The 14235-nt window shown below is 38.6% G+C and overlaps 1 protein-coding gene across 5 annotated transcripts in view; it reads right to left on the bottom strand.

Moving 5' to 3' along the window:
- Positions 1-4793: 4793 nt before the first annotated feature.
- The window catches only part of igfn1.1 (immunoglobulin like and fibronectin type III domain containing 1, tandem duplicate 1), a 34598-nt gene continuing 25156 nt past the window's right edge, over positions 4794-14235 (bottom strand). For all 5 annotated transcript variants that reach the window (XM_062546375.1, XM_062546378.1, XM_062546376.1 and 2 more), the window contains 10 exons: positions 13839-14135; positions 12537-12833; positions 11506-11685; positions 11239-11367; positions 10538-10846; positions 10329-10414; positions 10038-10230; positions 8709-9005; positions 5590-5916; positions 4794-5398 (listed from right to left, as the gene is read on the bottom strand). In XM_062546375.1, the coding sequence (XP_062402359.1) occupies positions 5394-5398; positions 5590-5916; positions 8709-9005; positions 10038-10230; positions 10329-10414; positions 10538-10846; positions 11239-11367; positions 11506-11685; positions 12537-12833; positions 13839-14135 (2120 nt within the window). In that variant the 3' untranslated portion in view covers positions 4794-5393. The remainder of the gene's footprint in view (positions 5399-5589; positions 5917-8708; positions 9006-10037; positions 10231-10328; positions 10415-10537; positions 10847-11238; positions 11368-11505; positions 11686-12536; positions 12834-13838; positions 14136-14235) is intronic.

Below are 14235 nucleotides of genomic sequence, written 5' to 3'. Positions count from 1 at the left end.
TGCCTTGGAGGAGGATTTGATGTGATCTGTTCTGCATGCGGAAACTCAAAACGGATAGTAAATTAAGGAATTCTTGTGATCCGAGCTGAAGTAGACTGAGGCCACTTGCTGCCTCCTCTGCCAGCAATAGGTCACATACCTCATAAAGCCATCAGTCACAGGGCAACCCGTGACGCAGGCTACCCTCTGCTCGGGCAGACCGTCTTGTCAAGAGATGTGTGATTGTATTTATGCCAGCAAATGTCCTTTTTTGCAAACAAATTGAGCGAAAATTGCAAACATCTGAAAGGAATATATAAATTCTTTATATGATGATGCTGATGTGTAATTTATTTTCCCTTGAAAAGTGAATGGATCGAAGTGGACCATAAAGACAGGACTTTACATTTCCCTGTTTGTTTTTTAGTTATATTTTATAATTGTATCTTATATTTAATGTTTAATTTTAAAATATTAAAAATTAGTTTCAATAATATTTTGTACCTCATGCTGTTGGAATGTCATGCTGTGACATTATTGTCACTTGTTTACATAGCGACATAGAATATTAATTCATTGTCTAAGATATAAGATAAACATAGGGAATCAGGTTTGGATCAGGGGATTTGCATCAGGAATTATGCATAAGTACACAGCATGCATGCCCTCCTCTCTGTGTCCATATTTGTATCAGGTGAAAAATAGCCCAGCATGGCAACAGCAACTTGTGATTGATTTATAAATACTGTGGCCTAGGAGGACTTGGTTCTCAGATCCTTAGCTCCGTCTAGCGGTATGACTCCAGGCTCTTCTTACATTTTTATGCCGATTTTTATGACTCGCAGGCTATGTCTTTGCAGTTACTTCACATTCAACCACTATCTTAAGTTTCCCTGCCCTGTGCTAAAGAGGGGAGTCATAGTTAAAGTGCTGAAGCAGCACAAAGTATTATTAGAGTGCATTGACCTATATCAATGTGTTGCCAAAGATCAATTTCAGTTTCCTTCCATATTAACAATTTAACTACCAAAGGGCATTTTAAAAGTCTGAAAGCTAGTCTCCCTGCACTAAATATTAATTATGTAATTGGTAATATTAATCACCTACTTGTACTGTGAAGCCATGGTCAACTCCATTGTCCATTTATTATTATTATTATTATTATTAATGATAATAATATATTTTTTTTGCAGTTCACATTTTTGGTGAAATTTGTTACACAGCTTTAACTATATAGTCAAACTAGTGTTGCCTTCTGCATAAACAATCTAACTACCAAAGGCCATTAAAAAAGAGAGAACTAGTCTCCCTGCAGTGTTGATTTGAATTATATATTTGTAATGTATCTATTTATTGTGTAATTAATTGTTCTACTGGAATTACCTTTTTTTAACAGCTAAACAATACTAAGCCATGAAGAGAATCACTGTTGACATTCAGGGTTCAGGGAATGCGCAGTCATGCGAAGAGAGACCTCAGCCTCTTACAATTATTTTATTCTGTTGAGTCACTATTTTGTATACTTCAGTTCTAGAATCTTGATTAATCCCAATTACCCATTTGACTTGATTAGTTGAATTGAATTAAGCGTATAAATGACCTGTTATTGTATATTCAATTGCTGTCCTTTGGAGCAAGTTAACATATTTTGTGGAATTAGCTGTTATGGGTTATGGGCTTATAATGATCAAAAATTCCAAAAGCTAAATGTATCAGCTAATCAGAAAAACAGTATGCCATGAAGAGAGGCACTGTTGACATTCCGTTTCACAGAAGTAAATGAATATGGCATGTCAGTTATGTCTTTAATTCAGGCTGTATACCGAACAGAAGATAGATGGAGATATTTCATTCACAGTTTCACGTATCACATATCAGGTAGCTTTTTTTTACGCCTCTACTTGCTCAAAATTTACAAGCTTCAATTGGCAATGTCACCATACAGCTGACCATAACATAGTATACATTAGTTAAGTTAGTTATCTTGTAGACTTACTATTTATTCATGTTTTAATGTAATAGTTTATCATAATCTACAACATACACAGAGTTACTGTGAAGGCTTATAGAACATGAAACGACTATGATGCACTGAACATGAAGTACAGAGGCAAACACACAGAAGATGGTATAAGTGTACACTCAGTGGCCCAGGTTTAATTATATGCTAAATGTGAGTGTTTTCTAAAGTTTCCAGCACCATACATTTTGTAATAGCACACGTTGTGTAACGACACTGAAAGAAAGGACACATGTTGTAATAGCAAAGTTATAGAATAAGATTAAAAAAGGGATAATTGGACAGAAGACAGAGGGACTTACTTTGAATGTTGATTATGCTCTGTGGTCACAGCCTCTTGTGCTTGCCACACTCTCCCAGATATTTTAGTGTTCTCTCCCCTTTGCAACACTAGTACAGCTCTTAGAAATTTCTCTGAGCAGGCCTTTTTTTTTGTGGGCCACCCCCGCATTGGTGAGGGTTTCACTTACTGTCTGTTTGTGGCTCAAGAGGTGAGAACTATAGGATCTTAAACTCCTCCCTCACTAACTTTCTCTGCCAGATAATGCCACAGATTCTGCTTGTTAGAATTGTGTGTAAAATGCCAGACACACACTGAATGGCCAGTGGTAGGTAAAGAACTCAGCCTTTGCACCAAATGGACATAAGAACATTCATGACTGAGGTAAGGCCACTAATTTACTGACAAGGCAGAATATTGTAAGACGTGTTTGAAGGACAGGCCTAACTGCATGTTATTGAGAAAACTGTAATGCATATTTAATGAAAATGCATCTCCTTGGAAAGAGATAGATACAGTACTTATGGCTTTTTGCCAAATTGATGTTTTCATTACCTGTTGACATTTTCTTCAGTCAATCGGAACACATTTACGAAATAATCTAAATGGACACATTTTGTCATGATTTGTCCTTTTTGAACTTCATTTTAAAATATGTAATTTTTATTTTATTTAAGCATAATGGCATATCTGGTGCTATCTCCCTCCATTGGAATATTTGCTAACACTATGACATTGGATAATTAGTTAATTTCAAATCAGGTAAATGAATGAATAATTTACCCATCAAGGCTTTACACATTTGAAGCACCATTGGAAGTTGTATGTTATGTGCTGTCTTTGTACATAATGACAATTTTCAAGTGTGTGTCATTATCAGAGTTACAGAGCTACAGAATTCACTGTGTGATGTATTGTAATCAGTTCCTTGATTGAGTGTCAGACTCAAATTGTAAATTGTAACACAGGTGTGTATAGAGAATATCCCTTTTTTTGTTGTCAAGACTTTTTTTGTATTCTAGGTCATGTATGGCTATAGGGCATCTATAGGGCTGTGTGAAAAGCATTTGTGGGAAACTTAAGCCTTGGAATGACAAACTGGTGTCGTTTGCGCCCTTGTTTATAACCTAGAGTATTCTCATGTACCCTTAGAGAAATACTGCAAGCAGTGTGAGTGTTACAGGAATGTAGAGCCAACCGAGGGAGACTTGCACTATTCTCTGCAAGGAGATTATTATGCAACACAGTGGAATTGGACCAAATAAGGGAAGGTTTAGTATACATGTGTTCGGAATGGACAGGGCACACAACTTGTAAATCAGCCAGATGGCCATGTCAAATGTTTGACCTAGTCACTAGTCACACACATCATATGATCTCGTGCTACGGCAGGGGGTCAGAGATCACACAGTATATTTGTCAAGATTCCAAAATAAGCCAGGCGTGCATTGGGCAAGAGCTTTTTTTTTTTCACATTAGATTGTTGAAAAAGTAAAAGAAAATGATTCATCAACCAGATTCATACTAGTGACACTTTGATTGTTGTGCTTCTGCAAATTACTTTGTGTTAGTGCTGTGTTTTCCTTAGTTAGACTTGTATAAGGGAGGGAAACCCCAAGATTGCCATGAAGTCTTGAGTGTGATGTATTGTTACGATACTGAAGGATGGTCTTGTCCTTAATACGGAAGCTCTTAGGAATCCAGGTATTTACCATCCATGTAGTAGTTAGAGTTTGCCTAGGCCAAACAGTCTTGTGGTCTTCTCCACTGTTTAGAAACGTGTTTTATTGTGCAATATGCAAAGTGCGGCCTTTTTTCTTTTCTAAGTTTCGCCAAGCACTCTGAAAAGAAACACAAGAGATTGAGTGAAGCCTGCTCCTATACTGTACCATTCAATCTATCTTCTCCACTATTTCTCATTATTGTGTACATGAAGAAATTATACATCACCCACTGATTCCCTAAGATGGTTGACTTGGTGATGGTAGAGTCCTTATATGCTATGGTCACATGGAGGGAATAATTTATTCTGTATTCTCACATCACAGTTGAACCCAGTTACTAGTCCAGTTCTGACTATGTTCTTCAATACAATGTCAAGATAGGGTTGACTTATATGCAGCTATTGCAGCCATGTTGCAGCCCTGGGCCTTGGCCTTGCACTGCCTACTACCAGTGTAGTTAGCGTTGAAATACACTACAAGGATCTTACAATCTAGTGTCATTAGATTTCAAGTGTTTAACTTTGAAGTATTCAATTATTTCTGAGGCATGTACTGTATTAATCCCTGGTGCGTGAGTGGGCAGAGCATCTGTGATGCTTGTTAGCTAGTCAGGATGCACTTGTCATCCACACATACCAGTCTGCAGTAACTCCTGCACTATAAAAATGTCATCCATCACAGATGCATGGTAAATGCCTGAGGGAGAGCAAATAGATCATGTGGTGGAACATTTACTTATTCTGTTTAGTCGATGAATTATTATCTAAAATGGAAATACACATTGGTGAGATTTTGATTAAATTCAATATTGACATACATTGTTTATTCATCAAGTACATGTTTTCATGTACTTAAACACAGATCTTGTGTCCTATCTTCTACATTTCCACAATAGTCATTTCAACATGGTGTAGAGTATAGTATCTTAGTTACTGTAATTAAGAAGCAGACTTATTCAGATGACAATGCAAGACATATCTTTCGTCACATGCATATGGTCACTTATCTACTGCTTTTTCAGATATTGCATAGTAATGTCTATGATTATTTGTCCATAGTTGTCTAGAACATTCTGTCAAGGGCAAAGCATGATGCATGGTAAAGGTCACTCCAACTATTCCTGTTCATCCCCCAAAATCTAATTATTTGAGTGATGCATACAGTACCATTCTGTAGTGTATGCAACACTTAGAATGTTGAGTAACATCACATTACATGTGATAAACACATTATATCTTCACAAAAAGATACACATATCTTATTCTACATAAAAATAACAATTCACCAAATCACAAAATAAGTCTCACTGAGTCCAAGAAAAATCTCAAAATCACAAAAATCACAAAAAATGATGTGAATGAAGCATCCAGGCCATTGATGCAGTCTTGTTTTAATCTGGAAAGCAACCAAAGACACATTTGTCAGAAGAAGCCATGAATTTTGCCAGTTTCTTAACTTGAGGTTAGTTAACAGTAACTTTGTGACTTATGAATGTATCACTTACCTGTGTACTAATTTACTCAGATATGTACATATTTATTTAGCTTCTGGCATCATTGTTTCATTATTCATCATTGTTGTATTACCTCGGACAGTAAGTTTAGTAGTGCACTCTGCCCTCCCCAGGGGGTTCTCTGCAACAATCTTGTACTCTCCTGTGTCCTTGGGACCAACTCTTAAGATGAGCATGGAGCAGACACCACAGGTGTTGGAGATGTAGTAGTTGGTGTTTGTATTGAGGCTGACGTTATTGCGGTACCAGGTGACATGGGGTGATGGATCCCCCCTTATAGCACAACTCATGTAGCACTCATAGCCCTGGGGAGCTGTGTGCATCTTCAGAGGAACCAGGAACTTGGGAGGCCTCTCCAGGTTGCATGTCTTAGATTCAGGCATGCTCAGCGTAAACTTTTCTAAAGTTACATGAAAAGGGGGGGATGAATAGATAAAAAGACAGTACATTTCATTCAAACATTTACACATTATGTCTATGCAGCCTATAGATGATAAAATATTTCAGTAAAGGTACAATATTTTTAAGTTACTCAGAAAATGGCTTAAACTGATGATGAAAGTTATTTATGATGTATGAATTTATCAAGTTCATTGACCCTGAGAAGCTAATCAATTTGCACAAGAAGATAATTATTTTTAAAGGGAGAATCCAGTGTTAAGTGGGTTTTTGATATGTTAAGTATGACAATAAGCTAGAGTCATGGACGAGGGGTGACCTTATCCAAACCCGAAGCATTCCGAACTTAGCCAGTTTTTACCGATTCTTCCATAGCGCTATTAGCGCTAGCAATCGGGCTTGTCTCATACTGCACATCTACAGGGCTAACAAGAGCTCCAGACTTTTTCAACAGTGTAATTAGGTTCTTAACATTTAAACGAGACATTGGCCATTGGTTTATACACACAGTACCAGGAGTAATTTTTCCACTTGTTTTCCGAGCTACGGCATTTTGAATTTAAGACTCGATAAGTCTCATGGATTAAAGTTTTCCGTCGCTACGACGGATTTCCGTCAACCGGAGGCGCTAGAGGTCAATCATGAGATTGATGCAGATCCGGGGAGAAAATATTTCGGGGGGGGGGGGGGGGGGGCGCGCCGCGCGATCTCCCTTGCAAGCTGCAGTGATGGTTACACCTCTTGTTGAACCCTGTTTTGTGATAGGCCTGTGTTTTAGCCTATGTTAAAACTTCGTTGTGCGCAAGATGAAATAAATAAATAAATGTGCGTTCGTGCAACTGCGTTGATGAACATTAGGCTACTACCACTATTACTTGTAGGCTGCTACTACTAATAATCATCATCATCATCATCATAATGATACAATAATAAACGAAAGAAAGGCCAACTGAAACAGATGAAAGAACAGTCTTGATTTATAGCCTACTTGGAGCCGCATGCTTAGCGTATTTTGTAGGTTAAACAAGCTTTGCAGAAGTTCAGGAAAGCTGTCGTTTTTTCAGTTTAATTAGTCTATGATTTGGGCTAATTATTCTTCATAAAAGTAAAATGAAAATAAACAGTTGTTTCGCCAGTTGTTATAGTAAGCTATAGAATAGCATCAGGACAGACATCCACGCACTATAGCTGCGCAAAGTTCTGCGTTGTTTGCGATGACTTCTTGTCTGCACTTGCTGTGTAGTTCCCCGACCTCATCAAATTAGGCTACTTAGAGGTCGGCAGTGTTGGGGAGCTTAAAGATGAATAGTCAAAAAGAACATGGATATAGCCTACTTTAGGTCATTATTAATATTAATAGAGTCGGGTGCGCCCGAAACGCAGAGACAGACAACGGAAAAGTGTGTCTGCGCCACGCCACTAGCTATCCTACCGTTTAGTTTAACTGCTAATTTCTCTAAAAATAATTATTATTATAAGCCAACAACGTTAATTTATACAAAAGGATCCAGTAGCTTAGGCTATGTCTATACAGTTTGCCTAATTTGTCTTCCTCAAAGAGAAAGTCGTAGGTCCGTTTCCAATAAACGAAACTTATATTATAGGAGTCCTATGACTGACTTATAAAAACGTCTTGTCTTCCAGTTAATATTCTTGAATGTTTATTGTAACAAACAGCACAGTTCTCATACAATTGACACGACCAACACGGTCAGAAAAACCATGGAACTCCTAACATTCATGCCGTGCATCACGTTCTTACCCAAAAACTAAAACGTCTTAAAGTGACATGCACCTAATTAAACAACATGTCACCTAATCACACTAATAGTAAAGTTACACCAAATGATATCCTGACATCAGAAAACATCAGAATTCTTTAGCATATTACATTTCAAATCAATTATTCCAAATCTTCAATAACAGAGGCCTATCTGACGGTTAACCTATGGCTGTGAGTTTTAATTGTTTTCATGCATGTCTGATAACAGGTGAGGAATGTTTTGGAGACATACATGTATTTTAGGCATAATGCTGGCCCTAATCTCTGACTGAAAGTGCACAGAATTTATGCATTTACATAACAGTATTTAATAAATTTTCTCAGGGGTGACAGTGACACCCCCCAACCCCCTATTTTTTTTTGGGGGGGGGGGCAACGGGCTATGGCCGACCCTCGGAGCACTCTTAATAAGCAACAGTATGCAGTATTGAATAGCTAGGCCTACTTTAAAATGTGTTACTTGTAAACGGAGGGTACAATTAGTCTGAATGGCCCTATTTTACGTAGGTCTACGCTAAGGCCCTTTGATTTGCATCACTTGCGTGTGTCAATTTTTTATTTATTTTTTTGACAAAAAAATTTCAGTCAGATGAATTTTTTTCACTTTAATCCATGTAAGTCTATCGATGAACACAAATATCTTGTTGTTGACAGAAGGAGGACTGTGCACGGGAGCAATCAAGGTGGGAGGGGGGGTGGGGGAGGGTGGATTTGACCATGACTCTAGTGTATGGTCATACTTAACCAGGACAGAAAATAGGACAGACAGAAAGTGACAGGGAGATGGGGAGGGAGTGGGACAGCAAGCTGGACTCTTGACCCTGCTTCTGTGTAGGGATGCCAGTATCTCTCACCCTTTGTACTGATTTAATTAGTTTATGCGGAATGATCAACTTGATTCTTAACTCCATATTTCAGAAAGATAGTTCCCAAGTACCACCCCGAGTAACTCCAGACAAAAACACAGATAAACAACACTTAGCCATGATTATGAATAGTAGGACACAAACCTTTCTTGGCACTGATGAACCACTTTGGTGACTCTGATGGTGCAGAGAGTCCCATGTCGTTCTTTGCGTAGACTCTGAAATTGTACTCACGCCCAGGCATGATATTACAAGCAGTGTACTTATTGTTGAAGATGTGATCTCCCACAGTGTGCCACGTTCTCTTGCTGGAGTCCCGCTTAGTCACCATGTAGTGGAGCCGGTCATCACGCTTCTCATCTGGCGATGGGGTCCAGGATACAGTCACTGTCCCTGGCACATTTTCATCAACTTCCACTGGACCAGGAGGTTTGGGCTCATCTAGGCAAAACAGATTGACTTTCAAAATGTGTTTATTCAAAGTCTAAAGGCACTGCAAAGTAGCTTGGGTTAGCCTATTTAAAGTATCTCTTTAGTGCACATCATTTTTTAAGTCGTTTTGAGCCACCGCATAGGCTACCTACTGTGTAGGTTGGTGTGTTGCAGCGAAATCATGGAATGGAATAATCCATTGGAATTCTGGAATGATTTTATGTACAGTAAGCAAACCGCATACAGAGGAATTCTATGTTGTTGAGGTCAGACATGATAGTCATCCAAACATCTTGTATCTGGACTTTCTAGCCGTGCTGTGCACTGATTCAGATTCAGTGCCACCTACGCTCTACTTTTATCTTCCCTGGTCCTGCGCTGTTCTGCGTGAGAGGGGAAGAGGCCAGTGGCTAGTGGAAAAAAACATGTGCTTCTTTTACTAATGTATTTGATGATATCTGTTGCATTCCATAGGCTTGGAAAAGGCTGTTGGACAGAAAGGGGGAAAAAATTATACAGTAATTTACCGCATATAAGCAGCATTGTGTATAAGCCGCAGGACAGTGTTTTATGCAAGTTGAAAGAAACAAAACCATATTAACACCATAATAACTGCCCCCCTGCAAAATCAGTGTATAAGCCGCGGCTAATAGTCAGGAAATTACGTATTGTTATTGAAAAAAAAAAATAGTATTGTGCCACCGGCAATAATTAGTATTGTCGAATATTATATTCTATTATATATATTATATATAATATAGTATAATATTATATTATATTATCGAAGTGTAAAGTCCTTATTACCACTTCGAACATGCATTATTTTCCTAGAAACGCATGGCGCGTCGTTGATTATCCCTTACTTCTATAATGTTCTAACAGATTACCATTTAGCGGAATGGCTTTGCAACACTACAATACAATACACTGAAAATAATATTTTTGCTCAGACTGAACCGAAATTAAAATCATTCTGTTTTCAGTCCCTGTGTCCGTGTCAGTAGCTTATCATTACTTATCATTACTACGAAACCATCACACCTGTGACTCTGATCTCAATGCTGAAGGTCTCTTGGCCAACAATGTTTTTAACCACAATGGTGTATATTCCAGTGTCCGAGCGCTCAGAAGAAGGGATCAATATCTGGGATGCGCCAGGAGCATTGCTAATGGTAACACGCTTGGATGCAGGGACACCGTCTTTCAACCAGGTCACATCTGGCCATGGTGAAGCCTAAAAAAAAAAACATTCAGTTTTATTCAGAAAACATTAAGAAAAAATACAGACATTGTCAACCGTAAAATATAATAACATTTTCAATTGAATTTCACCTCAAAGTTGATATTGAAACGGGCAGAGTTCCCTGCTTGGACCACCATGATGCTTTTGATTTTCTGATCTGTGAACCTAGGTCGGACTAAGAAGGGAAACACAGTTTACCCAATGTTACTGGGATACTCACTGAGGTGTGGGGAAAACAAGGTGTTCCTGAAATGTAATTGTAAACAGTGATGAGCATTTTTGATGTGCTTAATTTTACCTGGTGGAGGCATAGCAAGAATGTAATTATCCAGTTCTTGGGGCTCTCCTTGTCCACCGTCATTTTCAGCTATGACTCTCACCCAATACATGGCCATAGACTTCAGGCCCTTCACCGTGTATGAGCCCATTATGATATAGTTAGTGTTACAGCGCTCCCACTCAGTGCTCTCCGCTGGCCGAACCTCCACAAAATATCCTTTGGCCTCATCTTGCACCCCTTTCTCTTCCTTTGGTTTAGTCCAAGAAAGGGACAATGTATTGTAGGTTGAATCTGTTACCTTTAGGTCAATAACCTTTCCAGGTGGCTCTGTGGAATACATAGTAATACTATTGTATATTTTGGTTATAGCATGACATTTTAAAAAGGTTCTGGTATCTAATTTCATTCATCAATTTGAATTATATATCATTAACAGTTTGAATCGCCTTATCATACAATGGCAAAAACATGGGTACAGGGTAGTACAATTTAAGATTGCTCATGGAGTTGCATACCAGTGAAAAAGGCACTGATATGATATGCATATCAAAGATTTATTTGAGAATCATATTTAGCTTAAGTCAGATGGCAGATTTTTATGAAAACAGAACACAAACAGTTAAATGATATCCATTCTTGAGAATAAAAAAAACCCACATTGGCCAATAATTCCATTGAAATCTGCTGTGGTTTATGAAAATGAATGTAACTAAGCTTACTTTTGGGATCTCTAGCAAACACAAAATCAGATGGGGTACTGAATTCTCCAGCTCCCGAGATATTTATTGCGCAGATACGGAATTCATACTCCATGCCTTCAATGACGTCTTTCACTGCAAATGTCTTGCCTGTGGACAAATATCATGCACAAAAATGAATACTGATGTACCGAAACAACCTGTCAGCTTCTCCACAGCTCCTTATCACATATCGGTATGCATAGATGTAAGTGTTAAGTGTCATCAAGCTCTCTAGTTTAAACCAACCTTTGATAAGTTTATCTGCTTTGTTAACCTGACCCCAAAGATTGCTTCCTTTCTTTCTCTTCTCCAGCATGTAGCCATTGATATTAGTTCCACCAGTGTTGGCGGGAGGGGTCCAGGTCAGATTGATGCAGTCCTTAAATGCAGATTCCACTTTAGGAACAGATGGGGCTCCAGGGTATGCTGCAAAGAAATTAATTCAAAACCTATGTGTAATTCTTAAGAGGTGGGCATGTGAAAAAAAAAAAAATCGCTTCATGAATTGTTTGAAGTGTATTCACTACGACCACATTGCGTTCACACCATCATACTTGTTCTCTGCATTTAACCCAATTTAACCGAATTAGTGAACACACAGCAGACAGTGAACACACAGTGAGGTGAATCACTTGTAACCCAGAGCAGTGAGCTGCCTGCCCAACCAGCGGCGCTCGGGGAGCAGTGATACACTATTCACAAATTGATATCTTTATTGGTTTATTCTAAAAACTCACAGGGTCAGGGAGGTTGTGCTACCACAGTAGTATTGCATAGCATAGCATACAAATTAGACTATACTGAAGTCGAATTTAAAATTTACCTACCACGTCGCTGTTAATCAAGTTAAATAAGCAGTGGATGCATTTCCCCCCATTTCTTTGTTGCATTTGAGAGTCTGGCCAACAAAACGCGAAGAAATTCACAGACCACCAAATTTATAGTCTAATGACGGATTGTCATAGTGTACCAAAGTGTCCAAAGTCTTGTAGGGAAGAATTTTGAATGAAATAGATAGCCTATACATGTCAGGTGGTAGGCATAGGACAGACATTTAGGGATAAAAAGTGACAAAATTAAGGTTTTTTAAATATGAAACAACCCCTCATTTGATAAAGTCAAATTTAAAGTGGTTGATCAAAAGCTAAGGAACACTAATAATATGGAGAGCTTTGGCGCAACGGAGAAGTCTTTCTGAAGATTTGTGACTAAACAATGTACATTTCCCTTTTTATGGAAATCTCCATGTTGACCATTGCCTGAAAATTTGGAATTACCTTTTGTCCCAGCCTGGACATCTTCTGTCTCCATCAGCTCACTGATACCTTCTGCTGTCACAGCCCGTAGACGGTAACAGTATCTTCTGCCATGGTCCACATCAGTGTCATTGTAGTAAGCGTCCCCTGGGATTTGCCCAAGTTTTTTCCAAGTGTTACGTCCTATCTGATTGCGATCTATAATGTAATTAGTTATAGGGGATCCACCATCATCCTTTGGAGATCTCCACTTGATCTCAATACGATCTGAAGAGGCCTCAATGATTTCCAGGGGGCCAAGAGGGGGGGTGGGCCTGTCTGGATGGAGACAAGAGAAAATTAATGTCAGATATTTTCTAGCTCCCAAACTTTATTTTATTGTGTAGTTCAGGGCCCGTATTCACAAAGAATTTTAAGGCTAAAAGTAGCTCCTAACTGGTGAATTTAGGAGAAACTCCTAAAAAATAATGGGTGTGTCACTCCTAACTTTAGGACTTTAGGATTCACAAAGCATTTGAAGCATAAAAGGAGCTCCCAAGTCTAGGACAGCTAAAAAGAACTCGAGAGGACTTCTAACTCACTAAGACCTATTCACAACCCGCTTTTAGTGGCATTTCACGTCGCAATGTTTTGAAATGAACGTGCGGTGCAGGAGCTGTCATGCAAGTGAATAATTGTGCATTGCAACTAAGGATGCAAATGCAAGCCACCGACAACCAAAACCACCATTGCATGTAAACTAAATGTAACGTCTCATTGTGCCTAATTAAATTAAATAGTTTCTCCTCTTTGCAAATGTAGGCTGCGTGTTTTCATACAGATTAATTTAAAACATGTTGCAAAGATAGCCTACTGCTCCAGTCCGTAGTGTTTCATTATGCCTTGGTTATTTGCTTTACTCTTTATTTATTTAGGCTATGCCTATTTATTCATCATCTTCCATCCTTCACAGCCCGACATAGCGCACGCATTCTCACCAGCTAAGACCTAACACCTGTCACTCAACTCGTCATCGTAGGGGAGGTTTTTGCTATCATTCCTGCGTAATAATCATCAGCCAATCAAGGTGGTCACTTTAATCAAGCTCGTGCTTGAGTAATGACGTCAACCATAGCAACGAAGACTCACTATTAGTTTAGGAGTTGTCGTTTCTCCTTACTAAAAGTAGGTCTGAAAGGCTTTGTGAATAACTTTTAAGAGAAAACTCCTAGCTAATATCTTTTAGTGCGATTTAGGAGTACTCTTAGTGCTAAGATAAAAATCTTTGTGAATACGTGCCCTGGTGAGTAATGTTATCACATGCTGCTCTCTGGTAGAACTCACCAAGAACAATAAGCTGTGTGCAAGCTTCAACAGTTCCAAACTCATTCTTTATTTTGATTTTGATCTCTCCTGTGTCCTTGCGAGTCAACTTGGAGTTGAACATTAAACAGCTGTATCCCTCGTCAGTCATAATCTTGATGTTGGTATCAGGCACTAGTTCTTCACCCTCATGGTACCATTGGACTTTTGCAGGTTCTTGTCCGATATATGGCATTTTGAACTGAGCTCGTTGACCAGCTTTTATAACTATTGGAGCTGTAAATTTTTCCAACTCCTCTTTATCAAATCTTGGAGGATCTATTCAGGAATAGCAAAAGTCATTTAGTAATAAGAATTGTGTTATGTTATTCAGCATTTGATGAAGATGAAAAGTGAGTCAGAAAACAAACAGGACATG

This window comes from Sardina pilchardus, chromosome 9 (genome assembly GCF_963854185.1).
Source record: "Sardina pilchardus chromosome 9, fSarPil1.1, whole genome shotgun sequence".
NCBI classification, from domain to species: Eukaryota; Metazoa; Chordata; class Actinopteri; order Clupeiformes; family Clupeidae; genus Sardina; species Sardina pilchardus.
The sequence above is the reverse complement of the archived record's forward strand: the minus strand, read 5'-3'. Positions and strand labels throughout refer to the sequence as shown.